The 27,051-nt window shown below is 49.9% G+C and overlaps 1 protein-coding gene across 4 annotated transcripts; it reads left to right on the plus strand.

The window, feature by feature from the left end:
• On the plus strand, window positions 1-26,117 carry CNNM3 (cyclin and CBS domain divalent metal cation transport mediator 3). Of its 4 annotated transcripts, none has more exons than XM_068565155.1 (8): window positions 1-1,391; window positions 17,788-17,931; window positions 18,927-19,076; window positions 19,372-19,541; window positions 19,745-19,841; window positions 20,158-20,291; window positions 20,645-20,783; window positions 23,880-26,117. In XM_068565155.1, exons 1-8 carry the CDS (start codon window positions 35-37, stop codon window positions 23,942-23,944), a joined length of 2,256 nt encoding a protein of 751 aa, XP_068421256.1. In that variant the 5' UTR covers window positions 1-34; the 3' UTR covers window positions 23,945-26,117. The 4 variants fall into 4 exon arrangements, with proteins under 4 accessions (XP_068421256.1, XP_068421257.1, XP_068421254.1 ...); XM_068565156.1 differs by lacking the exon at window positions 23,880-26,117 and adding an exon at window positions 23,261-23,855; XM_068565153.1 differs by lacking the exon at window positions 23,880-26,117 and adding an exon at window positions 22,951-23,241.
• The last annotated feature ends 934 nt before the right edge of the window (window positions 26,118-27,051 follow it).

Genomic DNA, 27,051 nt, shown 5'->3' on the forward strand with positions numbered 1-27,051 from the left:
GGCTGCGCGGGAGGCCGAGAGGGGGCAGCAGGCGATGGCGGCGGCGGCGGCGGCAGGTCGGCTAGGCTGGTTGCTCGCCGCGCTCTGCCTGGGCAACGCTGCCGGGGAGGCGGCGTCGGGCCCGCGAGTGCTGGGTGTCTGTCTGGAGGAGGACGGAGCGGCGGGCGCGGGGTGGGCGCGCGGAGGGGAGATGCGGGCCGCTCCGGAGGCCACCTTCCGCCTGCGCCTCTTCGGCTCGGGCTTCGCCAACAGCTCCTGGTCCTGGGTGGCCCCTGAGGGGGCGGGTTGCCCCGAGGGCGGGCCGGCCGCGGCGTCCGACGAGGCGGCGGCCCCCACGGGCGAGTGGCGCGCGCTCCTGCGCCTGCGCGCTGAGGCTGTGCGCCCGCACTCGGCGCTGCTGGCGGTGCGCGGGGAGCCGAGCGGCGCGGCGGCAGAAGAGGCGGCGGCCCCCACGGGCGAGTGGCGCGCGCTCCTGCGCCTGCGCGCCGAGGCTGTGCGCCCGCATTCGGCGCTGCTGGCCGTGCGTGTGGAGCCGGGCGGCGGGGCAGCCGAGGAGGCGGCGCCGCCCTGGGCTCTGGGCCTGGGGGCGGCGGGGCTGCTGGCGCTGGCGGCGCTGGCGCGGGGCCTGCAGCTGAGCGCGCTGGCGCTGGCGCCGGCCGAGGTGCAGGTGCTGCGCGAGAGCGGCTCGGAGGCGGAGCGTGCGGCGGCGCGGCGCCTGGAGCCCGCGCGGCGCTGGGCCGGCTGCGCCCTGGGCGCGCTGCTGCTGCTGGCCAGCTTGGCGCAGGCGGCGCTGGCGGTGCTGCTGTACCGCGCGGCCGGCCAGCGCGCCGTGCCCGCCGTACTCGGCAGCGCGGGGCTCGTGTTCCTGGTGGGCGAGGTGGTGCCGGCCGCCGTGAGCGGGCGCTGGACGTTGGCGCTGGCTCCGCGCGCGCTGATCCTCAGCCGCCTGGCAGTGCTGCTCACCTTGCCCGTGGCGCTGCCTGTGGGTCAGCTGCTGGAGCTGGCGGCGCGGCCAGGGCGGCTGCGCGAGCGCGTGCTGGAACTGGCGCGCGGCGGCGGCGACCCCTACAGCGATCTCAGCAAGGGCGTGCTGCCCTGCCGGACCGTGGAGGACGTGCTCACGCCCCTCGAGGACTGCTTCATGCTGGACGCCAGCACCGTGCTGGACTTCGGCGTCCTGGCCAGCATCATGCAGAGCGGCCACACGCGCATCCCCGTGTACGAGGACGAGCGTTCCAACATCGTGGACATGCTCTACCTCAAGGACTTGGCCTTCGTGGACCCCGAAGACTGCACGCCGCTCAGCACAATCACCCGCTTCTACAGCCACCCACTCCACTTTGTATTCAACGACACCAAGCTAGACGCCGTCCTGGAGGAGTTCAAACGAGGTAACGGCCGGGGAATCGCGGAGGGGACTCGCATGTCAGCGCCCTAGAGAAGGAGTGGGGGTTTAGGGAAGCTTCTGGGGAAGGGTCCCACCCCCGTGGAGGGCAGGGAAGCCTCTAAGGGCCTTTTTAATGAAGAGGGTGGCTTTGCAGCTCCGAATGACCCTTCGAAATATCATTTTAAGGCTGTGGCTCCGAAACTGACAGTGCTATAGACAGCAGAAATCCCCTTCTCCTGGCAGGCCCCCAGTTTGGGGAGGTATGTCTACTTGGCTGTAGCTCTCCAGCTCTTTACCAGGTCATTTCTGTGGGCTTTGGCTTTGTAGCAGGTCCAAACTCTTTGATAGAAACTGAAAGAACATAGAAGAGTATAGTCTTCAGATACCTGGACGCCGCTGTCTGCACACATATGATATAAAATTAGCTGGTCCTGTGATGTTTCCAGGGCATCATTGTTAAGGTCACTGATGGGCTGCTACCTTCCTGATTGGTAAAAGGAAGGGAAAGGGAATGATTGGTAAATGTGTTTCTACAGGTGTGGAAGAAACTTCCACTGTAATTTCACCAGAAGCAACTTGATGGATACCAATTAGTCTCCCGTTACTTTTTTTTAAACCTTGAGTAAGGTCTCAAGTTCTCTCGTAACTCCACATTTTCACCCTCTCCTTTCACCCTGGTAAAAACTGAGACCCTCGCATTGTGAAGGTTTGGATTCCCCTGCCGTCTCCCTCTCCGTTGTTGGGCTTGGGTGTCCTCCCCAGAGCTTGGCCATGTGTTGGCCACTAGCCATGCTTTTCACACCTGAACTGCAGGATGGGTTTGGGGACATCTCAAGACTCTGGATGAGCTTCACCCTAAAGACTGCATAATTGAGGTGGAGAAGTGAGCAGCTCCCCCTCATCTTCCTGGCAGCTGTGAAGTCTCCAGGCCCCTGTGAGCCCCTTGACTGTCAGGGCAGGGAGGCCAAGCTCTGCGGTAGTGACCATGTTACTCCTGCATTAGCACTGCTGTATGGCGGCCACTAGTGGGCGCTCTCGTACACCATCTCCTATAATCCTTGCGAGATGCTTGGGTGTTGAAGTTAGGCAGTAACTGTTATTACTGTATCTGGGGATCTCGGTGGGAGACTCTGATGGGCAGCCCTGGCTGCTCTGCTAGAGAATCTCTGATAAGCTCTCGGCTGTTTCCTCAGAGAGTAACCATGCAGCCCTTCACTGGGGAGAGGAGCCTGGGTCGGGGGCCAGGCAGAGCCCCCCAGTAGCAAGTACTCTGTCTCCGAGTAGTGCTGTAGTCTCTGAGGCAGGGGGGTTCTCGTGGCCTGTTGGCCAGCCGTGCAGGCCCTGGGGTCAGCAAGGGAGGGTGCCATCCTGCCCCTGCCACCTTCCAGCTTGAGGCCCTGGGGAGGCCGGGCTTGACCACCAGGGCAGTGGCTGTGAGTAGCGTGCAACACCATCTGAGTGGTTTGCACAGGTCACTGGCTGGTGTGGAGACCACAGTTGGGGGGTCCCAGTGGTTGGGGGGTCCAGTGAGAGGTGATGGTAGCCTGAACAGGGGTGCACAGCGGGCTGGAGAGGAGTAACCCAAGAGGGCATTTGAAGGTGGGCATAGGAGGATTTTGTGGTTCGCTCAGGGACTGTGGGGCAAGAAGAGGCGCTGAGGACGAATGTGGATTTGGGCTTGGTGGTGGCCTTGACCTTCCCTGAGGCAGAGCACACGCAGGGAAGAGAGGGCTTGGGGGCGGTGGTGGGTGGCAGGCAGACGAGTTCGTTCTGGACATTGGAATTTGTGGCTGTGCAGTGGCCCGAGAGGCAGGCTCCTAGGATTAGTTGATGTGCAGTGAAATGCAAGTGAAAGTCGCAAGCAGGAGGGAAGGATCTGGACGTCTGTGTTGAAGTGGTCCTAGGAAGCGGAGCCTAAAGAGGGGCACAGCAGGGAAGGGGTGGAGGGCAGAGAGGAGGGGCTGCTGAGGAGAGCCAGACCCTGGAATGCCCTGGAAACTAAGGGAAGGAGAGTGATCAGGAGAGAGGCTGGCATCATGTCCTTTGGATCCAGCAACCAGGATACCCTTGACCTTTGCAGAGCAGTTGTGGTGCCATGGAGTGGGGTGCTGGGGATTGAAGTACGACAGCCCAAGGAGACAGGCCTTCCGGGAGGTGTGGCTGCAGAGCGTGAGCCAGGGGGCAGAGGCTGGGAGAGGCTGGGCGGGCAGGAGGCCTTCTGCTCTTTGGTTTTAAGATGGGGGAGTCGAGTGGGTTTAGGTCTAAGTGTTGGTAGGAAGTTGCTGGTAGGGAGGGAAGGCCAATGCAGGCTGCTTCTGTTCTGGGGTGGTGGCCTTGGGGCGGCTCTGGAGAGCCTCCTTCTAGAAGGCGGTGGGGGAGGGGTGCAGTCTGGAGGTTGAATGGGGGGCTCTTCAGTCCCCTCGACCTCCTGACTCCTGTGGAGAGTGAGGGCCATTCTCAGGGCAAGATGGCCACGTCTTTCCTGTGACATCCTGAGCTTTCTCTGCTCTCGTGCAGTGCAGTCCTTTGGCAGATAGCTTTATGTTTCCTCACTAAAGTCCTTGTTAGCCTAACACTCTTCATCATTCCTCTGCTCATGAACAGAGGGCATATCGCAGCCTCCCTGGTGTGTGAGGTTTTAGGAACCAATCCCCTTCCTGTCTCTCTGCCAACTGTATGAGACGGTGGTCCCTCTGAATTCCCGAAGCTGGGGGCCCTGGCATCTTGGCAGTTACTGCCATTCCGGGCCCTGTTCCTTTCTCTCCTTCAGAGCACAGTTTTGGAACTGTATAGTCTGGGAGAGGCACCTTCCCCGGTGAGGTGCCCCTCAGTCACTGTGCAGACTTGAGGTGGCAGCTGATTGTTTTGTGCAAGCATTGCCAGGAGGAGCGCGTACTTTGGAGGTGTCGTAAGTAGCATGCATTTTCTTTAAAGCTGTTAACCCCTGCCTTCTTTGTCAACCCCCAGTGACAACCACCAGTGACCTCAAGGACATTCAACCAAAGGAGGGATTAGGATGGGTGCGCTTTTCGGAGTCTGCTTTAAAGCCTGAGTTGTGGTTCATTGCCTGTCAGAAGGCAAAGGATTGCCCCAACTCTGAAGAGTCAGACCTGCTCAGACATCTGTGAGGGATGGTCACATAGTACTTTTCTTACAGGATACGTTCAGACAGTTTTTTTTAAAAAAAAGCTAAAGAGGGAAGGCAAAGGAATTTCAACTCCAGTTGCATTTTTAGGAATGTCCTAGAAAATAGGCATTATGGAAGGGTCCTCTAGCATCCCTGTCGTTTGTGAGCGTTCTCGAGCCTGCTAACTAAAATCAGAACTCTAGAGCTTTTCAGAGCTTCCTGGTCGACGTTGGCTGGTGTGCCATCTACCCCTGGCCTGCGGCTCTGTAGAGCTTTCGCGGGGAGAGATGACGGCACCTGTCTTGGGGCCTGTGTCCGTGTTTGCAGTCAGCCAGCCAGGGGGCCCCATATCTTCAGGGCGTTTTATCCTATCAGATGAGAAACTTGAATCCCTCCAGCTTCCCTTTCTCTGTGTGCCCCTTACTCCTTTCTCCTGGCTGCCTTCTGGACCCCTCAAACATTCTGTCTTAAGGTTAGATCACGTGGCCACTGTTTGGGGGACCTTGCAAGGGCTCTTCTTTCTTCTGTTCATTATTGAATCGTCTCATCACTGAGAACCTTGCACCTATTTTATAGAAGTTTTGAAAGCAAGGTAGAACTTAGTCATTCCTGTAGGTAACCTGCCAAAGGGACTGGCTTTGTGGAAGAAGGGGGCTGAAGTGGGTCCTCTGCTCCCAGATGGCCATCTAGAACCTGGGCTTTGGCTCCCGAAATCCCAAAAGACCGTTGACCAACATTGTGTGTCGAGCCTCAGCCTTCCTGACGTGGCCTGATGGATTTGTATCCCGTGGCAGAGCTGTTGGGGCCCTCGTAGCAGTGCTGCCTGCCTGCCGGTGTGAGCCATTCCAGCCCAGACACCAAGGGGTGGGAAGCGTCTGGAAATGCCACGTTCCTCATTCAGTGCCTCTGTCTCAGCAGGAATGGGCAGACAGTTCCCCAGGGACCCCTAGCCCCTTCCTCCTGGGAAGGGGGGAGGCAAATTAATGTGGGCATTTCCACCTTTAATTTTTGTTCCAGGATGGTAGAACCCCTGAAGAGGGCTGCTGGCTTCTCTTCAGCGGGGCCCTGCACTTGGCACCATGCCTGTCTCCCAGAGGGGAGGGGGCTCCTAAGATTCGGTCTTTTGTTCTCTTCAGTGAAAGTCACTTGAGTGGGGTGGGGGTGGTGTTAGGAGAGTGGACTCAGAGCCAGCTGCCTGGGTTCCAGCTTGGCGGGGTCACTGAACCTCTCTTGGCCTCAGTTTTCTCTGTGAACTGTAAAATGCAAATAATAATATGTGCCTTATAAAGTTGCCAGAGGGTTTGGTAAGTTAATAAATGAATAAAGCATTTGGTGGCTGGCACACAGTAAGCAAGCCCTAAGTATAGGCATGCCTTGGAGATATTGTGGGTTCAGTTCCAGACCACCACAGTAAAGCGAGTCATACAAGTGTTTTGGTTTCTCAGTGTATATAAAAGTTATGTTTTAAGTGTAGGGTAAGATTGTTTATTTGAGATGTTTCTTGAGGTGAGATTGAATTGCTATGAACTTCCCTCTTAGAACTGCTTTTGCTGTGTCTCATGGGTTTTGGGTGGTTGTGCTTTCGTTGTCATTTGTGTGTATGTATTTTTTTATTTCTTTGATTTCTTCAGTGATCTCTTCGTTATTCAGTAGCACACTGTTTAGCCTCCATGTATTTGTGTTTTTTACAGTTTTTTTTCCTGTAATTGATTTACAATCTCAGAGCGTTGTGGTCAGAAAAGATGCTTGATACGATTTCAGTTTTCTTAAGTTTTCCGAGGCTTGATTTGTGACCCAAGATGTGATCTATCCTGGAGAATGTTCCATGTGCACTTGAGAAGAAAATGTATTCTGCCACTTTTGGGTGGAATGTTCTATAAATGTCAATTAGATCTATCTGGTCTATTGTGTCATTTAAAGCTTATGTTTCCCTATTTATTTTCTATTTGGATGATCTGTCCATTGGTGTAAGTGGGGTGTTAAAGCCCCCTACTATTATTGTGTTACTGTCGATTTCTCCTTTCATGGTTGTTAGCATTTGCCTTATGTATTGAGGTGCTCCTATGTTGGGTGCAAAAACATTTATAATTCTTATATCTTCTTCTTGGATTGATCCTTTGATCATTAGTGTCCCTCCTTATCTCTTGTAACAGTCTTTATTTTAAAGTCTATTTTACCTGACACGGGTGTTGCTACTCCAGCTTTCTTTTGATTTCCATTTGCATGGAATATCTTTCTCCATCCCTTCACTTTCAGTCTGTATGTGTCCCTAGGTCTGAAGTGGGTCTTTTGTAGACAACGTATATATGGGTCTTGTTTTTGTATCCATTCAGCCAGTCTGTGTCTTTTGTTTGGGGCATTTAATCCATTTACATTCAAGGTTATTATCGATATGTATGTTCCTATTACCATTTTCTTAATTGTTTTGGGTCTGTTTTTGTGGGTCTTTTTCTTCTCGTGTTTCCCTCTTAGAGAAGTTCCTTTAGCATTTGTTGTAAAGCTGGTTTGGTGGTGCTGAATTCTCTTAGCTTTTGTTTGTCTGAAAAGCTTTTGACTTCTCCATCAAATCTGAATGAGATCCTTGCTGGGTAGAGTAATCTTGGTTGTAGGTTTTTCTCTTTCATCACTTTAAGTATATCCTGCCACTCCCTTCTGGCCTGCAGAGTTTCCACTGAAAAATCAGCTGATAATCTTATGGGAACTCCTTTGTATGTTATTTGTTGCTTTTCCTTTGCTGCTTTTAATATTTTCTCTTTGAATTTAATTTTTGTTAGCTTGATTAATATTGTCTTGGTGTGTTTTTCCTAGGGTTTATCCTGTATGGGACTCTCTGTGCTTCCTGGACTTGGGTGACTATTTCCTTTCCCATGTTAGGGAAGTTTTCCACTATAATCTCTTCAAATATTTTCTCAGACCCTTTCTTTTTCTCTTCTTCGGGGACCCCTGTAATTCGAATGTTGGTGCGTTTAGTGTTGTCCCAGAGGGCTCTGAGATTGTCTTCAATTTTCATTCTTTATTCTTTATTCTGCTCCTTGGCATTTATTTCCACCATTTTGTCTTCCAGCTCACTTATTCATTCTTCTGCCTCAGTTATTCTGTTATTGATTCCTTCTAGTGTATTTTTCATTTCAGTTATTGTGTTGTTCATCTCTGTTTGTTTGTTCTTTAGTTCTTCTAGATCTTTGTTAAACATTTCTTGTATTTTCTCAATCCGTGCTTCCATTCTATTTCCGAGATTCTGGATCATCTTTACTATCATCACTCTGAATTCTTTTCCAGGTAGATTGCCTATTTCCTCTTCATTTATTTGGTCTTGTAGGTTTTTACCTTGCTCCTTCATCTGTGACATATTTTTTTGCCATCTCTTTTTTTTTTTTTTTTTTTTTTATGACTCAGATTGTGTTCCTGTTTTATTGGTTGTTTGGCCTGAGGCTTCCAACACTGGAGTTTGTAGGCTGTTAGGTAGAGCTGGGTCTTGGTGCTGAGTTGAGGAACTCTGTGAGACCTCACTCCGATGAATATTCCCTGGGGTCTGAGGTTCTCTGTTAGTCCAGTGGTTTGGACTTGGAGCTCCCACCGCAGGAGCTTCCCCCCGACCCTGGGCTTGCGAATCAAGATCCCGCAAGCCGTGTGGGGTGGCAAAAATAAAAAATAAAAAAGGACAATAACAAAGTAAAAAATAAAATTAGACTAGGAAACTAACAGATATGTTAGAAAGAATGTAGAAATAAAAATATAGATGAATCAACAATGGGAAGGTACATCAGGACCACAATAGTAAAAAAGAGGAGGAGGGAAAAGAAAAAAAAAAAAAGGTGGCAGGGGAAGGCCTTGGCTGTGGAGGGCGGGGCCTAAGCAAGGGCGAGGTTTGGGTGGTGGGCGGGGCCTATGCTCAGGACCCACAGGGCTGGAAAAGGCCCTGGGGGCTGTGGGGGGTGGGGCTTAGGCTCAAGGAACAGAAAGGGCCCAGGCGTGCCCCACACCCCTGGTCTCAGAGGGCAGGGGACCTCACCTGGGAGCCCAGCAGGCTTCCTGGGCTCAAGTGGGTGGGGAAAACGCTCTTCTCTCCTCTCCTGCTCCTCCTGGAGGGCCCCTCCCGCCTGCCTCTCCTCATCCCCACCTGGCCTCCCTCCTATGCCCTCAAGGACCCACTCAGCCTGGAGGGGCCTTGGAGGGCGGGGGGGATTGGTCTGCGAGCTCAGCAGGCTCCTTGTGCCCGAGTGGGTGGGGCAATCGCCCTCTGCTCCTCTCCTGCTTCTCCGGCAGGACCCCTCCCGCCTGCCTCTCCTGATCTCCCTGTTCTCCCTCCTGTGCCCCCAGGGCCCACACGGCCTGGATGGGGCTTTGGAGGGGGGAACCGGCTTGGGAGCTCAGCAGGCTCCCTGGCCCAAGTGGGCCAGGCGATTGCCCTCTGCTCCTCTCCTGCTCTTCCCGGAGAGTCCCTCCCACCTGCCTCTCCTGATCTCCTGGCCTCAGGGGCGCCGATCTTGTCTGGCCTCCACTTCTCCTCCCTCCTCGGTTCCCCTGTGTCCTACCGGTTCACTCTGGGGTTCCTCCCGTCTCCTTGGGGGTCAGAGTCCCCCACAAGCAGACGGCAGGCGCCCTAGTTGTGGGGAGACGCTAACTGCGCATCTGAAATAGAAACGAAGGAAACAATAGCAAATATCAATAAAACTAAAAGCTGGTTCTTTGAGAAGATAAACAAAATTGATATACCCTTAGACTCATCAAGAAAAAAAGGGAGAGGACTCAAATCAATAAAATTAGAAATGAAAAAGGAAAAATCACAACCAACACTGGGGAAATACAAAGGATTATAAGGGACTACTACAAACAACTATATGCCAATAAAATGGACAGCCACGAAGAAATGGACAAATTCTTGGAAAGGTACAGTTTTCCAAGACTGAACCAGGAAGAATTAGAAAATACAAACAGACCAATCACAAGTAATGAAATTGAAACTGTAATTTAAAATCTTCCAGCAAACAAAAGTCCAGGACCAAATGGCTTCACAGGTGAATTCTATCAAACATATAGAGAAGAGTTAACACTGATCCTTCTCAAACTCTTCCAAAAAATTGCAGAGGGAGAAACACTCCCAAATTCATTCTACGAAGCCACCATCACCCTGATACCAAAACCAGAAAAAGATATCATAAAATAAGAAAATTATAGACTAATATCACTGATGAACATAGATGCAAAAATCATGAACAAAATACTAGCAAACAGAATCCACCAGCACACTGAGAGGATCATACACCATGATCAAGTGGGATTTATCCCAGGGATGCATGGATTCTTCAATATACGCAAATCAATCAATGTGATACACCACATTAACAAATTAAGGAATAAAAACCATATGATCATCTCAATAGATGCAGAAAAAGCTTTTGACAAAATTCAACACCCATTTATGATAAAAACTCTCCAGAAAATGGGTATAGAGGGAACCTACCTCAACATAATAAAGGCCATATATGACAAACCTACAGCCCACATCATTCTCAGTGGTGAAAAACTAAAACCATTTCCTCTAAGATCAGGAAGAAGACAAGATTGCCCACTCTCACCGCTATTATTCAACATAGTTTTGGAAGTTTTAGCCACAGCAGTCAGAGAAGAAAAAGAAATAAAAGGAATCCAAATCGGAATAGAAGTAAAACTGTCACTGTTTGCAGACGACATTATACTATACATAGAGAATCCTAAAGAGGCTACCAGAAAACTACTAGAACTAATCAATGAATTTGGTAAGGTTGCAGGATACAAAATTAATGCACAGAAATTTCTGGCATTCCTATACACCAGCAACGAAAAATCAGAAGGAGAAATTAAGGAAACATTCTTATTTACCATTGCAACAAAAAGAATAAAATACCTAGGAATAAACCTGCCTAAGGAGGTGAAAGATTTGTACTCAGAAAACTATAAAACACTGATGAAAAAAATCAAAGATGACATAAACAGATGGAGAAATATACCATGTTCTTGGATTGGAAGAATCAATATCATGAAAATGACTATACTACCCAAAGCTATCTACAGATTCCGTGCAATCCCTATCAAACTACCAATGGCATTCTTCACAGAATTAGAACAAAAAATCTTACAATTCGTATGGAAACACAAAAGACCCTGAATAGCCAAAGCAATCTTGAGAAAGAAAAACAGAGTTGGAGGAATCAGGCTCCCCGACTTCAAACTATACCACAAAGCTACAGTAATCAAGACAGTATGGTACTGGCACAACAACAAATATAGATCAATGGTACAGGATAGAATGCCCAGAGATAAACCCACGCACATGTGGGCACCTAATTTACAACAGTGGAGGCAAGAACATACAATGGAGAAAAGACAGCCTCTTCAATAAGTGGTGCTGGGAAAACTGGACAGCTACATGTAAAAGAATGAAATTAGAACACTACCTAACACCATACACAAAAATAAACTCCAAGTGGATTAAAGACTTAAATGTAAGACCAGACACTATAAAAGTTTTAGAGGAATACATAGGAAAAACATTCTATGACATAAACCACAGCAAGATCTTTTTTGACCCACCTCCTAGAGTAGCATAAATAAAAACAAAAATAAACAAATAGGACTTAATTAAACTTGAAAGCTTTTGCACAGCAAAGGAAATCATAAACAAGACAAAAAGACAACCCTTAGAATGGGAGAAAATATTTGCAAATGAAACAACAGGCAAAGGATTAATCTCCAAAATACACAAACAGCTCATGGAGCTCAATATCAAAAAAACAAACAATCCAGTTAAAAAATGGGTGGAACACCTAAATAGACATTTCACCAAGGAAGACATACAGATGGCCAAGAGGCACATGAAAAGATGCTCAACATCACTAATTAGAGAAATGCAAATCAAAACTACAATGAGGTATCACCTCACACCAGTCAGAGTGGCCATTATCAAAAAAGCTAGACACAATAAATGCTGGGGGCTTCCCTGGTGGCGCAGTGCTTGAGAATCTGCCTGCCAATGCAGGAGACACGGGTTCGAGCCCTGGTCTGGGAAGATCCCACATGCCGCGGAGCAGCTGGGCCCGTGAGCCACAACTGCTGAGCCTGCGCATCTGGAGCCTGTGCTCCGCAACAAGAGAGGCCACGACAGTGAGAGGCCCGTGCACCATGATGAGGAGTGGCCCCTGCTCGCCGCAACTAGAGAAAGCCCTCACACAGAAACGAAGACCCAGGACAGCCATAAATGAATGAATGAATGAATGAATGCTGGAAAGGTTGTGGTGAAAAGGGAACCCTCCTACACTGTTGGTGGGAATGTAAATTGATGCAACCTCTATGGAAAACAATATGGAGGTTCCTTAAAAAACTAAAAATAGAACTACCATATGACCCAGCAATCCTACTACTGGGCATATACCCTGAGAAAACCATAATTCAAAAAGAGACATGCACCACAGTGTTCAATGCAGCACTGTTTACAATAGCCAGGACATGGAACCAACCTAAATGTCCATCGACAGATGAATGGATAAAGAAGATGTGGCACATATATACAATGGAATATTACTCAGCCATAAAAAGAAACGAAATTGAGTTATTTGTAGTGAGGTGGATGGACCTAGAGTCTGTCATACAGAGTGAAGTAAGTCAGAGAAAAAGAAATACTGTATGCTAAGGTATATATATGGAATCTAAAAAAAAAAAAAAAAAGTACTGATGAACCTAGTTGCAGGGCAGGAATAAAGAGGTAGACATAGAGAATGGACTTGACATGGGGTGGGAGGGCGAAGCTGGGGCGAAGTGAGAGTAGCATCGACATATACACACTACTGAATGTAAAGCAGTTGGCTGGTAGGAAGCAGCAGTGTAGCACAGTGAGATCGGCTCGGTGCTTTGTGATGAACTAGAGGGGTAGGATAGGGAGGATGGGAGGGAGGCTCAAGAGGGGATATGGGGACATGTGTATGCATATGGCTGATTCGCTTTGTTGTGCAACAGAAAGTAACACGGTATTGTGAAGCAATTATACTCCAATAAAGATCTATTAAAAAAAATCTATGTTTATGCTATATTGTAGTCTGTTAAGTGTACAGTTGGCATTATGTCTAAAAAAACAATGTACATATCTTTTGGGGGGGGGGCTGTGCCATGCCGCATGCGGGATCTTAGTTCCCCGACCAGGGATTGAACCCATGTCCCCTTCACTGGAAGTGCAGTCTTAACCACTGGACCGCCAGGGAAGTCCCAACAATGTACCTATCTTAATTTAAAAATACTTCGTGGCAGAATTCCCTGGCGGTCCAGTGGTTAAGACTCTGTGCTTCTACTGAAGGGGGTGCAGGTTTGACCCCTGGTCGGGGAACTAAGATCCCACATGCTGTGCAGCGTGGTCCCCCAAAAAATCAAACTAGAAAACCTTTATGGCTAAAAAAATGTTAACCACCATCTGAGCCTTCAGCGAGTTATAAACTTTTTGATGGTGGAGAGTCTTGCCTCGATGTTGGTGGCTGCTGGCTGATCAGGGTGGTGGCTGCTGATTGGGGTCGCCGTGGCAGTTTCTTAAGACGACAGTGAAGCTTGCTGCATCAATTGGCTCTTCCCTGCACCAGCGATTTCTCTGAAGCACCCAACGCTGTTTGATAGCATTTTATCCACAGTAGAACTTCTTCCAAAATTGGAGTCAGTCCTGTCAAACCCTGCCAACCCCAACCCCTTATCAGTTAAGTTCATATGATGTTCTAAATCCTTTGTTGCCATTTCAACAGTCTTTGCAACATCTTTACCAAGAGTAGTTCCCATCTCGAGAAACCATTTTCTTTGCTCATCCATGAGAAGCAACTCCTCGTCCATTAAAGTTTTATCATGAGATGGCAGCAATTCAGTCACACCTTCAGGCTCCACTTCTCATTGTAGTTCCCTTGCTAGTCCTACTACATCTGCAGTTACTTTACTTCATGAAGTCTTGAACCCCTCAAAGTCATCCATGAGGGTTGGAATCAACTTCTTCCAAACTCCTATCAGTGTTGATATTTTGATCTCTTTTCATGAATCATGAATGTTCTTAATGGCATCTAGAATGGTGAATCCTTTCCCGAAGGTTTTCAATTGACTTTGCCCACATCCATCAGAGGAACCTCTATCTATGGCAGGTGTAGCCTTATGAAATGTAGTTCTTAAATAATAAGACTTGAAAGTTGAAATTACTCCTTGATCCATGGGCTACAGTATGATGTTTTGTTAGCAGTCATGAAAATAACATTAATCTCCTTATACAGCTCCATCAGAGCTCTTGGGTGACCAGGTGCATTGCCGATGAGCAGTACTACTTTAAAAGGAATCTTTTTTCTGAGCAGTGGCTCTCAACAGTGGGCTTAAAATATTCAGTAAACCAATGTGTTGTCATCCTTTATTGTTCAATTTATAGAGCACAGGCAGAGTAGATTTAGCATAATTCTCAAGGGCCCTAGGATTTTTGGAATGGTAAGTGAGCATTGGCTTCAACTTAAAATCACCTGCTAACTGCATTAGCCCGTAACAAGGGGGTCAGTGCGTCCTTTGAAGCTTTAAAACCAGGCCTTGACTTTTCCTCTCTGGCTATCAAAGTCCTAGATGGCATCTTGTTCTAATATAAGGTGGTTTTGTCCACATCGAACATCTGTTGTGTAGTGTAACTACCTTCATTAATGATCTTAACTAAATCTTCTGGATAACTTGCTGCAGCTTCTACATCAGCACTTGCTGTTTCACCTTACTCTTTTATGTTATGGAGACAGCTTTCCTTAAACCTCATGAACCAATCTCTGGTAGCTTCAAACTTTTCATCTGCAGCTCCCTCACCTCTCTTAGCCTTGATAGAATTGAGAGGTGGGGCCTTGCACTGGGTTAGGTTTTTGGGTAAGGGAATGTTGTGGCTGGTTTGATCTTCTATCCAGACCACTCAAACTTTCTCCATATCAGCAAGAAGGCTGTTTGTCTTTCTTACCATTCACGTGTTCACTGGAGTAGCACATTTATTTTTTTATTTGCTTGTTCGTTTATTTTTATTTTTTGGAGCAGCTTTTTTTTTTTTTTTAATTTTTTTAAAAATTATTTATTTATTTATTTATTTATTTTTGGCTGCATTGGGTCTTTGTTGCTGCGCGCAGGCTTTCTCTAGTTGGGGCGAGCGGGGGCTTCTCATTGCTATGGCTTCTCGTTGCGGAGCATGGGCTCTAGGCACGTGGGCTTCAGTAATTGTGGCACGTGGGCTCAGTAGTTGTGGCTCACGGGCTCTAGAGCATACGCAGGCTCAGTAGTTGTGGCGCACGGGCTTAGTTGCTCCGCAGCATGTGGGATCTTCCCGGACCAGGGCTCAAACCCGTGTCCCCTGCATTGGCAGGTGGATTCTTAACCACTGCTCGACCAGGGAAGCCCTGGAGTAGCTCTTTTAATTTCCTTCAAGAACTGTCCCCTTGCATTCACGCCTTGGCCGTTTGGTGCACGAGGGCTAATTTTCAGCCTGTCTCAGCTTTCGACACGCCTTCCTTGCTAAGCTTAATCATTTCTAGCTCTTGTTTTAAAGTGAGAGGCCTGTGATTCTTCCTTTCACTTGAACACTTAGAACCTATTGTAGGGTTATTAATCGGTCTAAATTTCAATATTGTTGTGTCTCAGGGAACAGCGAGAGAGAAGAGGAGAGGGAAAGAGACAGGGCATGACCGGTTGGTGGAGCAGTCAGAACACACACAGTATCTATCAAGTTCCCTGTCTTATGTGGGTGCAGTTGGTGGCGCTCCCCCAAAACAGTTACAATAGTAACATCACAGATCGCCATAACAGATATAATAATAATGAAAAAGTTTGAAAACCTGGGAGAATTACCAAAGTGTGACACAGACACAGAGTGAGCAGATGCTGGCTGAAAAATGGTACCGATAGACTTGCTCGACGAAGGGTTGCCACACACCTTCATTTTGTTGGGAAAAAAAAAAGTAGTATCTGCGAAGCACATTGAAACGACGTAGGCCTGTACTGCATTTCTTCAGTTCTCAGATGCACATTTTTTTTGCATTTTAACATCTCTGTAACCAGGATGTCTTATGATTGATGACATCTTGGATTTGATGACATACAGTAAATGTGATCTTTTTGTTCTTTTACAGCCTCATTCCTTTCTTGATCATCTGGTTAGTGGTCTAATAATAATAGCTTTTGCTTGACTCTTGACATTTTCATTCCCTCCAACTTTGGAGCAGAGGTCTTCCTATACCTGATTACTGGGGGCGGGGCAGGGGGCACGGATGCTGAAAGAATGAGGCAGAGGCATGCCAGCTGCTTCCAAAGAATGTGCTTCTAAACCCAATCACTACATTGTCATTGAACCCAAGGTATGTAAAGTAGGATTCACACAAAGAGGTGAACTTGACTTTTTGCTTTACCAAAGGATTCTTGAAGCAAGCACCCCTTTACATGCAGGTCCAGGCCGGCTTTTACCCTATGCTTTATTCACTAGTAATAAAAAAGGGCAGCAACCTAAATGTCCATCTACAGATGAATGGATAAATAAGATGTGGTATATATGCAAGTGAATACTACTCAGCCGTAACAAAGAATGAAATGATGTCATTTGCAGCAACATGGATGAACCTAGAGAATATTATACTTAATGAAGTAAGTCAGACAAAGACAAATATTATATACCACTTTTATGTGGAATCTAAAAAATAATACAAATGAATCTATACAAAACAGAAACAGACATAGAAAACAAACTTATGGTTACCGAAGGAGAAGGGGGGGAGGGATAAATTAGGAGTATGGGATTAACATATACAAACTACTATACATAAAATAGATAAGCAACAAGGATTTACTGTATAGCACAGGGAACTATATTCAAAATCTTGCAATAACTATAATGGAAAATAATCTGAAAAAATATATATAACTGAAACACTTTGCTGTACACATTGTGAACTAACATAATATTGTAAATCAACTGTACCTCAGTGAAAAAAAAATACTGTTAAAAAGGGGGGGCATGGTTGAGATGAGTTTGCTGTCAGTTCCATATCCTAGACCTGCACAGTCCAGTCCAGTAGCCACTACCCACATGTGGTTGCTGAGTTCTTGAACAGTAAACAGTCTGAATTGAGATGTGCAGTGAGTGCCGAACACACACCAGATGTCAAAGACATAGTACCCCAAAAAGGAAAAATATCTATTCATATGTTTATATTGACTGCATGTTGAAATGATATTTTGATTATATTGAGTTCATCATAATATTAATTTCATTTCTGTCTCTTTAATTTTTTTAATGTAGCTACTCAAAAGTTTTAAATTACCTGTATGGCTTGCATTCTGTTTCTTTTTGTTTTTTTTTTAAAAAATGGTTTTTTTGATGTGAACCATTTTTAAAGTCTTTATTGAGTTTGTTACAATATTGCTTATGTTTTATGTTTCGGTTTTCTGGCCCTGAGGCATGCGGGATCTTAGCTCTCGACCAGGGATCGAACCCGCACCCCCTGCATTGGAAGGCGAAGTCTTAACCACTGGACCGCCAGGGAAGGCCCACATTCTGTGTCTTTTGGACAAGCATAAAGCTTTATGGAGAAAAAGCACTTACCTGAAACAGTATATTCTTGAAGTTTCCCTAACGTTCCCAGCACTCTGAGGCTGGGCTTTTCTCAAGCTTACATTTTCTCGTAAAACAAGCAGTTAGCTCACCTGAGGAGGATGCAGAGGAGGAAGGAGAAGAGTTGCAGCTTCCTGCTCTTCCTCCCGCACAGTTTGGGCTCTAACTGGCTGATTATCATCATCCTCATCCTCCTGGGTGACTTTCATGCACCTCGGCTTCTGGAAATACAGGGCAGCCTTCAGAATTGGGAACGCTCCCTTTGGAGACTCAGGCGGGGTGGCCCCTTTCGGCTTCCGCATTCAGACTGTCCCCGGGGAGCCAGCGTCTTTGGTGTCGGCACCCTGTGTCCACGGTCCAGTTGCTGCTGTATACGGTGTCTGTTCTGGTCCGGATGCATCCTTGTCTAAACCACGTTTACGGCGTGGAGTCGCACAGACCCGGGGTGACTCCAGCTCCGCCGCTGCCTGGGGCGACTTGGGCAGGTGGACGTGGGGTCCGAGACTTACTCCTCAAAGGCACCTAGGAAGAGTCTCTCCTGGTGCCTGGCGTGTTGTGGGAACATAGACATCAGCTTCTGTCCTTGTGGTGGGCCAGTCACATGGGACTAAGGAAAACAGGAGGCCCCCTAGCAAGCTGTAACGCAAGTGTCCCTCCCCTCAGGGAAGTCCCACCTGGCCATCGTGCAGAAGGTGAACAACGAGGGCGAAGGTGACCCCTTCTACGAGGTGCTGGGCCTGGTCACCCTGGAGGACGTCATCGAGGAGATCATCAAGTCCGAGATCCTGGACGAGTCTGAAGACTACCGTGAGTCCTGGCCCTGGCGCTTTTCCGGCTCTGCTGTTCTTTCGAGCTTACAGAGACGTGTGTGTATCAGAGGCTGGCGGGTCTCCGTGTTGTCAGAAGCGGGGCTGGATCTCGGGTCAGAGCCGTCACGTACCCAGGCCCTGTCTCCTTACTCCTGCGTGGGCCGGGATTGCCCCTTGCAGGAGGGAGGGCGCACACGTGTGCCTGGACGCAGAGCCATGGGGGCGCATCCCATGGGTGGCTTTGCAGTCCCAGGGCTTGCCCGGGGCTCTGCCTTTAACGGGCTTTTTCCCAGTCTTTATCTCCCTTGGTCCGTTTGCTTTCCCTTGTTCTGTTGTATAGAAGTGTCTTCTCAAAGAAGCCTGTTCTTTACTGCTGAGAGGTTCTTCCCCAAACAGATGATCGTGGGGCCCGTGATTGTGTTTTAGAAGTGCCTGGCTCTTAGGATGGCAGCTGCGGTCTGCAGGGCAGACACAGAGCTCATGCTTGACGGCGGGCCTCACGTGGGCCCCCTGGGACACTGAGCTGCCTGCCCTGTGAGCTTGGAAGTGAATCTCTGCCCACGTGTCTGTCCCCCAAATGCAGCATTTTGGTTTGGCATCTCAGACTGCCGTAGGCACGGGGTCTGCAGGTTAGCGGCTGTTTGGCACCAGTAATCCTCGAACATGTGCTTTCTAGCGAGGGGCCTGTTGTTTTACATAAGCTGTCTGCTATCATATCGGCATTATCTCCTCCCAGCTCCGAGGAGGGAGCAGGCCTCTCTGCTACTTCTCGGGACATCGCTGGAATGCAAGCTGCCGCCCCTCTGACCGGGCACCAGATCACTGCCTGGGTGGAGTGGCTGCCAGGTGCCGTCAAGACAGCAGTGCCCTGATGCTGTCTCCCCCCAGGAGCCCCGAGGCCTTGGGGGGAGGGAGAGGCAACGTGCCCCTTGGTCCGGCCATGTTGATGGAGGGCTGCTGGAGCCTAAGCAGGCCCTCTTCTCCCCGCCCCAGGAGACACCGTGGTGAAGAAGAAGCCTGCGTCTCTGAGCGCCCCTCTCAGGCAGAAAGAGGAATTCTCTCTGTTCAAGGTGTCTGACGATGACTGTAAAGTGAAAATCTCACCTCAGCTGCTCTTGGCCACCCAGCGCTTCCTTTCCCGAGGTGAGGGCGAGGGTGGGCCTCATCCCTGCTCACTGGCCAGTGGATCAGGAGACCCCCCCTCCCATTCCCAGTGAGCAGGAGGGTGTCCAGGAGAAGTTCGGCGATTCTCTCTGCCGCCCTGTCAGCAGCTCGGGTCACCTGAAGGCGGCTCCTCTGTGGGTGGCGGGGAGCCGCAGCCGGGTGGGTGCTGTGGGAGGCTGGGGGAGCCGAGGCACGCAGCAGGAGGCGGGCGGTGACACAGGCTGCGCTGGGCCCGGTGGACATTGTCCCCGTACCTGTTTCCCCTGTGGGGCAGAGGTGGATGTATTCAGCCCGCTGCGAATCTCCGAGAAGGTCCTGCTGCACCTGCTGAAGCATCCCAGCGTCAACCAGGAAGTGAGGTTTGACGAGAGCGACCGCCTGGCCGCCCACCACTACCTGTACCAGCGCAGCCAGCCGGTGGACTATTTCATCCTCATCCTGCAGGTACCTGCGAGCCCGGCCTGGAGCCCGCCACTTGCTTAGGAAGTGGGGAGGGTCTGAGAAGAGGAAGGAACATCCAGATGCACCCGCCCTGGATAAGTGGGGTCGGTGCTCTTTCCTTGTGCTCTTTGCTGGCAGGAAGGATAACCTGTCCACCTCTTTCTTTCCCTGTCCCTCTTTCCTCCCCCTCTTCCCCGACCTCCCAGGGCAGGGTTGAGGTGGAGATCGGGAAAGAGGGCTTGAAGTTCGAGAATGGGGCCTTCACCTACTACGGAGTGTCCGCCCTGACGGCGCCGTCCTCGGGTAAGCTGCAGCCGTCCCAGAGCTGGAGGCGGGGGGCGGCGGCTGGATGGGCGTTGCCGAGGCTCTCCGGTGCCCCGCGTCTGGCCTCCCGCAAGGCAGTCTGCCTTGGGACCTGCTGGCCCTTCTCATCTCCGGGCTGCATGGAGGGTGGGGCAGCATTCCTTCGGGGCTCATCTTCATTGCTTTTCCCAGGAGGACCGTGTTTGCCATCCTTTCCGGAGCCCCTGGCTGTATTCCCTCACCGGGGCGATGTGTGGGGTGGGTCTCCGAGGCCGCGTGCGGCTGGCCTGCTCCGTCACCCACTGTCCTCTCATAGTTCACCAGTCCCCGGTGTCCTCGCTCCAGTCCATCCACCACGACCCGCTGCCCGAGCCCGCCGAAGGCACCCGCTTGTCTGCATACTGTCCTGACTACACCGTGAGGGCGCTCTCTGACCTGCAGTTCATCAAGGTGACCGTCTGGGCTGCTCACTGGTGCTGGCTTTTAACCAGCTTTGTGTCCCCGAGGGCTAGACCAGCTGGTCACACATTTGAATGGATTAAGAATAAATCCTGATTGAGTCTATCTGAGACTTCCCAGAGCAAGACCTTGTACTTGCTGTGAAGGGTGGACGGCCTGGCCCCTCTGTCTGCTGGTGGCCTAAGCACCCAGCTTCCTTGGAGATCTTAACAACGCTTCCACCCTGCACCCCCCCCCACCCCCCAACCCTGGTTCGGGGGCTGGAGGACAGGAGGGAGGGGTGTGGCCCCTCACCTCACCTTCTCCGTCCAGCTGCACGAGTTGCAATGCTTCCTGTGCCCCAGGTCACGCGGCTGCAGTACCTCAATGCACTCCTGGCCACCCGAGCCCAGGCCGTGCCGCAGTCCCCTGAGAACGCGGACCTCCAGGCCGTCCCAGGCAGCCAGACCCGGCTCCTTGATGACAAGATAGCCACAGCCACAGGTGAGCCCCGTGCGGCTGCATCCCACGGCGTCGACCCCAGGGCGACCGTGCCTTTTGCCGTCCTGGCTGCACACACACAGACCTGCTCTCTGCCCTCGCCCTGCCCTACATTCGTTCTTTCTCCCTTTGTCTCCCCGTCCTTTTCTCTCTCCCTTCTTGTGTTTTTAATAACTTCGTCAACGCTGAGCTGTAGGTCAGCTGACATTTTGAGTAGAGCATGTAAGTCAGCATTTTCTCTCCAGGGCCTGTAGCGTGGGTTGATTTAATTAGAGAATACAGTTGACCCTTGAACAACAGCAGGTTAGGGGCGCCAACCCTCTGCGCAGTCAAAAATCTGTGTATAACGTGTTTGGTCCTCTGTATTTGTGGTTCTACATCCGCAGATTCAACCAGCTACAGCCTGTGTAATGCTGTAGTATTTACTATTGAAAAATAATCTGCATATAAGTGGACCCATGCAGTTCAAACCTGAGTTGTTCAAGGGTCAACCGTAGTTGCTAAATGGGAGTACGGTCAAGTTCAGGCGCTGTATTGGGTCATTTGGGGTTAGGGTTAGGTCACCTAGAAAGTGAAGATTTGGGTCACCAGTGGGCCTGGCTCAGAAGGTAGGTGGCTGGTGGACACCATCCCCAAAACCCAGAAGAGCACCTCCTGAGGCGTTTGGTCCCATCCAGGCGTTCCACTGGGAGCAGGAAGAAACAGACTTTGCAGAGTGGGATGGGAAACCCCACCCTTAGAGTGTAAGGAGGGAAGATAAAAAAGGAGCCTGTGAAGGGTAGGCTTGGGTGGGAGTGGTAAAACACATCAGGGAACTTTCGTGTCCTTGTTATTCAAGAAGGTACTTTTATGCTGACCGAGCTCCTAGGTTGGGGTCTGAGGTCCTCCGGGGCTTGGCGGGGCTTGGGAGAGGCCGTGTTAGGAACTGCAGGGGCCTGACTGCCTGTGCTCCATCCCCCTTACCCTGCAGTGGGGACGCCGAGCTCTTACTGAACACTTCCCATGCCACGCACTGTGCTAAGGGCTCTCCTCGTCCTGACTCAGCTAAGAAAACTTCCCTGAAGTTTTGAGAGGTGGTAGTTGTCATGCCCATTTTACAGGTGAAGAGTCGGAGGCCGGGAGAGACGGGCACTCTGGCTTGGAGACTGGGCGCGCCCTTGGTTACCGGACCCACGTTTGAGAAGGGAAACGTGTTTTTATAGTGGAAAGGTGCTTCCTGAGCTGCGTCGGTGGCTCCACTCCTGCGAGCTCCATCTCTGGTGCTGGCGAAGGACCCTGGGGGGTTGTGTTGGGTCCTGGATCCGGGCATGGTCGCAGTCATTTTGGAATGAACGGACCCTTCGTTCACCTCTTAGGGCGGAGCCCGCTCCTCTGTTTACCCACCGTGACGGTCTTTTATTTTGTGAGGCACCCCTCACACAGAGGAGGTTCGCACCATCACGTTAGACTCGGGTCTCGAAAGCCAGGACGTCTTTGTTTTTCAAAATGTGAGCCTTTTGGTTTTGGTTTTCTCACATGTGAGCCTTTTCTGGCTCCATCTGCTACTCAGACTGCACAGGTTGTGTATAAGGTACAAACTTACATCTAAGAATCCTGGTTTTTCCCTTCATTTCATCTTTTATCACATACCCAGAGGTTTTTTAATCCTTTTGTGGCTTCAGCGGCTCGTGAGGCAGTCCTCTGAGGGAATTGTTTTTAGTGGCTCATGGGGCATTTCCTCTTTGTAACGGATTACCAGCCAGCCCCTGTTCTGTAGTCATGATGTTGGTGATTTTCCCCTAAGTGCGGCCTGACATTGGCCCTGGGCGGCCCTCAGGGTCTTGCACTTTATCTCTGTTAACCTGTTGCTTCGCTTCCTCGGGGAGCTCAGTGTCGCTACGTGTGTTGGACGTGTCCCCGGGGCGCTGCTGAAACGGTGCAGGTCAGAGCCATCCTCTGGGTGACTCTGGCTCTAGCTTCCCCAGCAGAGAAGTGTCTGAAATGCTTGGAAAGCACGATGATTTTGAGCTGCCTTCAGCCGGGTCGGCAAATGGCATGAGGGCCAAATCTGCCTGTTCTCGTAACGTTTTACTGGAGGTGCCCATCTGCTGAGGGATTGTACTCGGCTGCCGGTGGAGTTGCGTCGGTGCCCCCGAGGCCTGCAAAGCCTAAGAAGACTGGCCCTTTACAGAAACACCTTCTGGAACCCTGGTCCGCTGCTTCACATTCGGAAAACCCTCTCCACATCGATCAATCCCAGAGCGGGATTCCCAGGGAGAGTTCGAGCTTGACACCGAGCCTCCTGGGCCCCTCTCGCCCCGGCGGCCTTGACTCTGCGGTGCTGCCCAAGCTGCCCGAGTGGAGTGGCTCTGTCGGAGCAGCTCCATAGCTGGTCTTCTCTCTCTCTCCCTCCCTCTCCCTCTCCCTCCCCTTCCCTCCCCCTCCCTCTCTCCCTTCCCTCCCCCTCCCCCTTCCTCTCCCTTTCCCTCTCCTCTCTCTAGCTTTCCCAGTAGGCCTTTCCCTCTTTGGCACATTTGGAAACTGCAGTTGATAATTGACTGTGGACTAGTGAGCATTTTTTGTTTTAAGACAACATGCAAGGTAAATATCTTGCCTTTTACTTTACCTCCTCTTTGCTTTCCTTTGCCAGCCTGTTAGCTGCTGGGGGGGCACTGCAGACCTCTCCCCCCAGATGGGGGGCACTTCTCCATGGGAGTGAGTGGGTGCTTCCTGTCCCTTGTTGCTACTTCTCATCTCATTTTTCTGGAGGGCAGGAGGGACCATGAAATGCCTGCTCAGCCTTGGAAACAAAAGCTCCCTTCCAGTGCCTGCTGTGTTGTCTGGGCAGCTGCCTCCTGCCTGGCCTTAGGGCCTCGGCCTCCCACGGGCAGAAGCCCTGCCTCTCAGCGATGGCATCCGTCCTGGCAGTGGTTTTCTCTCACGAGGCTGAGCATTTTCCTAACTAAACGCTCCCAGCTCTGCCTCGATGTCTCCCGAGGAGGCCTGAGGCTCCTCGGCGCCCCCCGCCCCTTCCCGTCCTAAAGAGGACTTAACACCTGGTGTCACAGGAGCCGCTCCCTGGACTGGCTCTGGGCTGATGCTCTCCCCTCTCCCCTCTAGGGTCCAGCCACAGCAGACCCGGCCTCCCGGCGGAGGAGAGCCCGGGGCGGAACCCGGGAGTTTAACCGCTTGGCTGGCAGCCCCGAGTGTGGGGAACGGACCGTCACGTGGGGAACTGGAGCGAGCCGAGGAGCGGCTTCCTGCCAGCCTGTCCCCACCCCCTGCAGGCCACGTTTTAGATGGCCCTCGTGGACGCGGCTCCTGGCTGCCCTCGGAGCCAGAGGCCGGTGCCAGGAGCCTCAGCAGGTCCTGCCCCCCCTTTAGGAGATGGGGGTCCGCTGGGGCCAGCCCTCCAGGCCTGCTTCCGAACGGAATGAAAGGAACAGTGCCATCTCCAGTCCTGGGCCAGCCTCCCTGTGACAGTGCAGTGTATTTATACCTCTTCTGGCCAAGCCACGATGTGAGTGCACGATTACTGCCTTTCTGTGGCCCTGACCTGTACTCTCTTTGCTTTTAATTTGCCAGCCTTCTGCTGCTGGCAGCACTTTTTGAGCAAACCAGGAGCACCAGTGTGGGCTGGGGGTTGACATCCATGGCCTTGGCCACGGTGACCTTTTTGGCTTCCCTTACGATGCCATGCTTCAGAGCACGCGCCCAGCCTGTCCCACGTGCCAAACCTGGAAGCAGGTCTATCGCACCAGCCCCGCTCCCTCCCATGCGGGTGGCTTTCTCACGCTGGCCCCGGCAGGGCTGAGGAACCTCTTCCTCCTGCCACTCCTCCGCCTGCCTGGCCCAGTCGCCGCTAACAGTATTGTCGTTTCCTGTGTTGTAAGAGGTCACGCGTGGGAGGAAGGGACCGCTCTGCTGCACCTAAGCCTTTGTCGTGGGGTTCCGGGGAGGGCAGCCCGCGGCCCCCGGGGGCGCCGTGCTGCTGTCAGGTGCGCGGAGGGCGGCCAGGGCTGGTTGTGAGCCAGGTAGACCCCCCTCCGTCCTTTGGAAAAAAGAACATGACATCGGAGTTTTTCTTAGATCTCTGAAGCATTTCAAGCTCTTTGCTTTTTTCCTGTTCTAGCTCTGGGGTTTTAGAGAAGCGGGAACGAGAAGGCATTTGTCTCGCCTTCCGGTTCACCTAAACTCACCTTCCACAGTGCTTCAGCTGCACAGAAACCAGGGCATCGTGGGGACCGAGGATGGGGAGGGAGGAGGATTTCTGGAACCTTTCCCAAAGGCATTTGGGTCCTTATCCAGGATCAGTGGGAATGAAGGCCAAAAACAGTGGCATGCTCACTGAGAGACTTTTCTCAGGGAATTCTCTCCAAGAGCAAACCCAGGTGGGAAGTAGATACTTTAAAATTCTCTCTCTCCAGAACAGTGGTTCTTAGCCTTGGCTGCACATTGGAAATCACCTGGCAAATTAAAAATACTGATACCTGGGGCCCACCCCCCAGGGATTTCTGATTGAATCAGTCCAGGCATCAGGATTTTATTCTTTAAAATTATTTTAGGTTCACAGATCATATACCCTTCACACCCGCTTCCCTGAATTTTATCTCACATAACCTTGGTGCATTTATCGAAACTAAAAAATTAACATGGGTACAAAACTATTAACTAAATTACAGACTTTACTTGGATTTTTATCAAATTTTCCATCATGTCCCTTTTCTGTTGCAGGATCCAATCCAGGATACCAAGTTGCATTTAGAGCTATTGCTTTTCTTTTTTTCCTAAGTAACTTTTTACTTTGAAATAATTAACAGATTCATAGGAAGTTGCAAAGATAGAGGTCCCATGTACCCTTCACCCAGTTTTCATCAGTGATTACACCTTACATAGTTACAATGCAGTATCAAAACCAGGAATCTGACACTGGTGTAATGTGGGCATATAGTTCTATAGCATCTTATCATATGTAGATTTGTGTAACCACCACTGCAATCTAGATACAGAACTGTTCCTCCCTAGGATCTCCCTCCAACAGACCCTTTTAGAGCCACCCCCACCCCCTCTGGCCACTGTCCCTAATTCCTGGCAACCACTAATCTGTCCATCATCTCTATAATTTTGTCATTTCAAGAATGTTGTATAAATGGGATCTTACAGTATGTAACCATTGGGACTGGCTTTTTTCACTCAGCATAATGTTCTGGAATCTCCTCCAGGCTGTTGCGCGTGTCAACGGCTCATTCCTTCTTGATTGCTGTGTGGTGTTCCGTCAAATACTCACTGCCCTGTCTAAGGACATCTGGGTGGTTTCCAGTTTTTGGCTATTCCAAATAAAGCTGCTGTGAACATTCATTACAGTCTCTTGTGTAAACATTGGTTTTCTTTTCTCTTAGCTAAATGTCTAGGAGTGCAATTGCCAGGTTGTATGGTTACTGCATCTTTAAGTTTTAAAAGAAACTGCCAGACTCTTTCAGAGTGCCTGTACAACTTTACATTCCCACCAGCAATGTGTGAGTGTTTTTCCAAATCCTCTCCAGGATTTGGTATTGTCACTATTTTCTATTTTAGCCACTCTGGTAGGTGTGTAGTGCTATCTCATTGTGGGTTTTATTTGCATTTCCATAATGGCTAATGTATATTTTTTCATGTGCTTGTTTCACCTTGTGAAACGTCTGTTCATGTCTTTTGCCCATTTTCTAAATAGACTGGTTTTTTTACTGCTGAGTTTTGAGAATTCTTCATATATTCTAAATACTAGGCTTTATTCGGTTTTTGGTTTGCAGATATTTTTTCCTAATCTGTAGCTTATTTTTTCATCCTCTTAACAGGATTTCTTGCAGAGCGAAAGTTTAAAATTTTGATGAATTACAACTTACTGATTTTTTTTTTATGGATTATGCTTTTGGCGTCATGTCTAAGAATTCTTTAGTCCTTGATTGTGAAGATTGCCTTTTCTTTTTCTAAAATTTTATAGTCTTAATTTGCATGTAAGTTCGTGATCCATTTTAAGTTTCTTTTTTAAAATTTTTTTTGCCTATAGATGTCCAGTTCTTTCAGCACCATTTGTTGTAAAGCATATCTTTCCTCCGTTGAATAACTTTTGCATCTTTTGGCATATTTGCTGTTTCTATTTCTGGGTTGTCTATTCTGTTCCTTTGACCGATGCGTCTGTCTCTTCACTGGTACCACACTGTCTTATAGCTATTTAATAGGTCCTGAAATCAAGTAGACTGATTTCTCCCACTTTGTTCTTTTCCAGAGTTGTTTTAGTTTTAAATTTTAAAAT

This window comes from Eschrichtius robustus, chromosome 15 (assembly GCF_028021215.1).
Source record: "Eschrichtius robustus isolate mEscRob2 chromosome 15, mEscRob2.pri, whole genome shotgun sequence".
Taxonomy (NCBI): Eukaryota; Metazoa; Chordata; class Mammalia; order Artiodactyla; family Eschrichtiidae; genus Eschrichtius; species Eschrichtius robustus.

Excerpts from the sequence above, each read along its gene's own strand:
- CNNM3 (XM_068565153.1), top strand. The coding sequence starts at position 35 with ATGGCGGCGGCGGCGGCGGCAGGTCGGCTAGGCTGGTTGCTCGCCGCG. Across the intron at positions 19,542-19,744 it reads ATTTCATCCTCATCCTGCAG|GGCAGGGTTGAGGTGGAGAT; the intron begins GTACCTGCGAGC and ends CCGACCTCCCAG. Across the intron at positions 20,292-20,644 it reads CTGACCTGCAGTTCATCAAG|GTCACGCGGCTGCAGTACCT; the intron begins GTGACCGTCTGG and ends CCTGTGCCCCAG.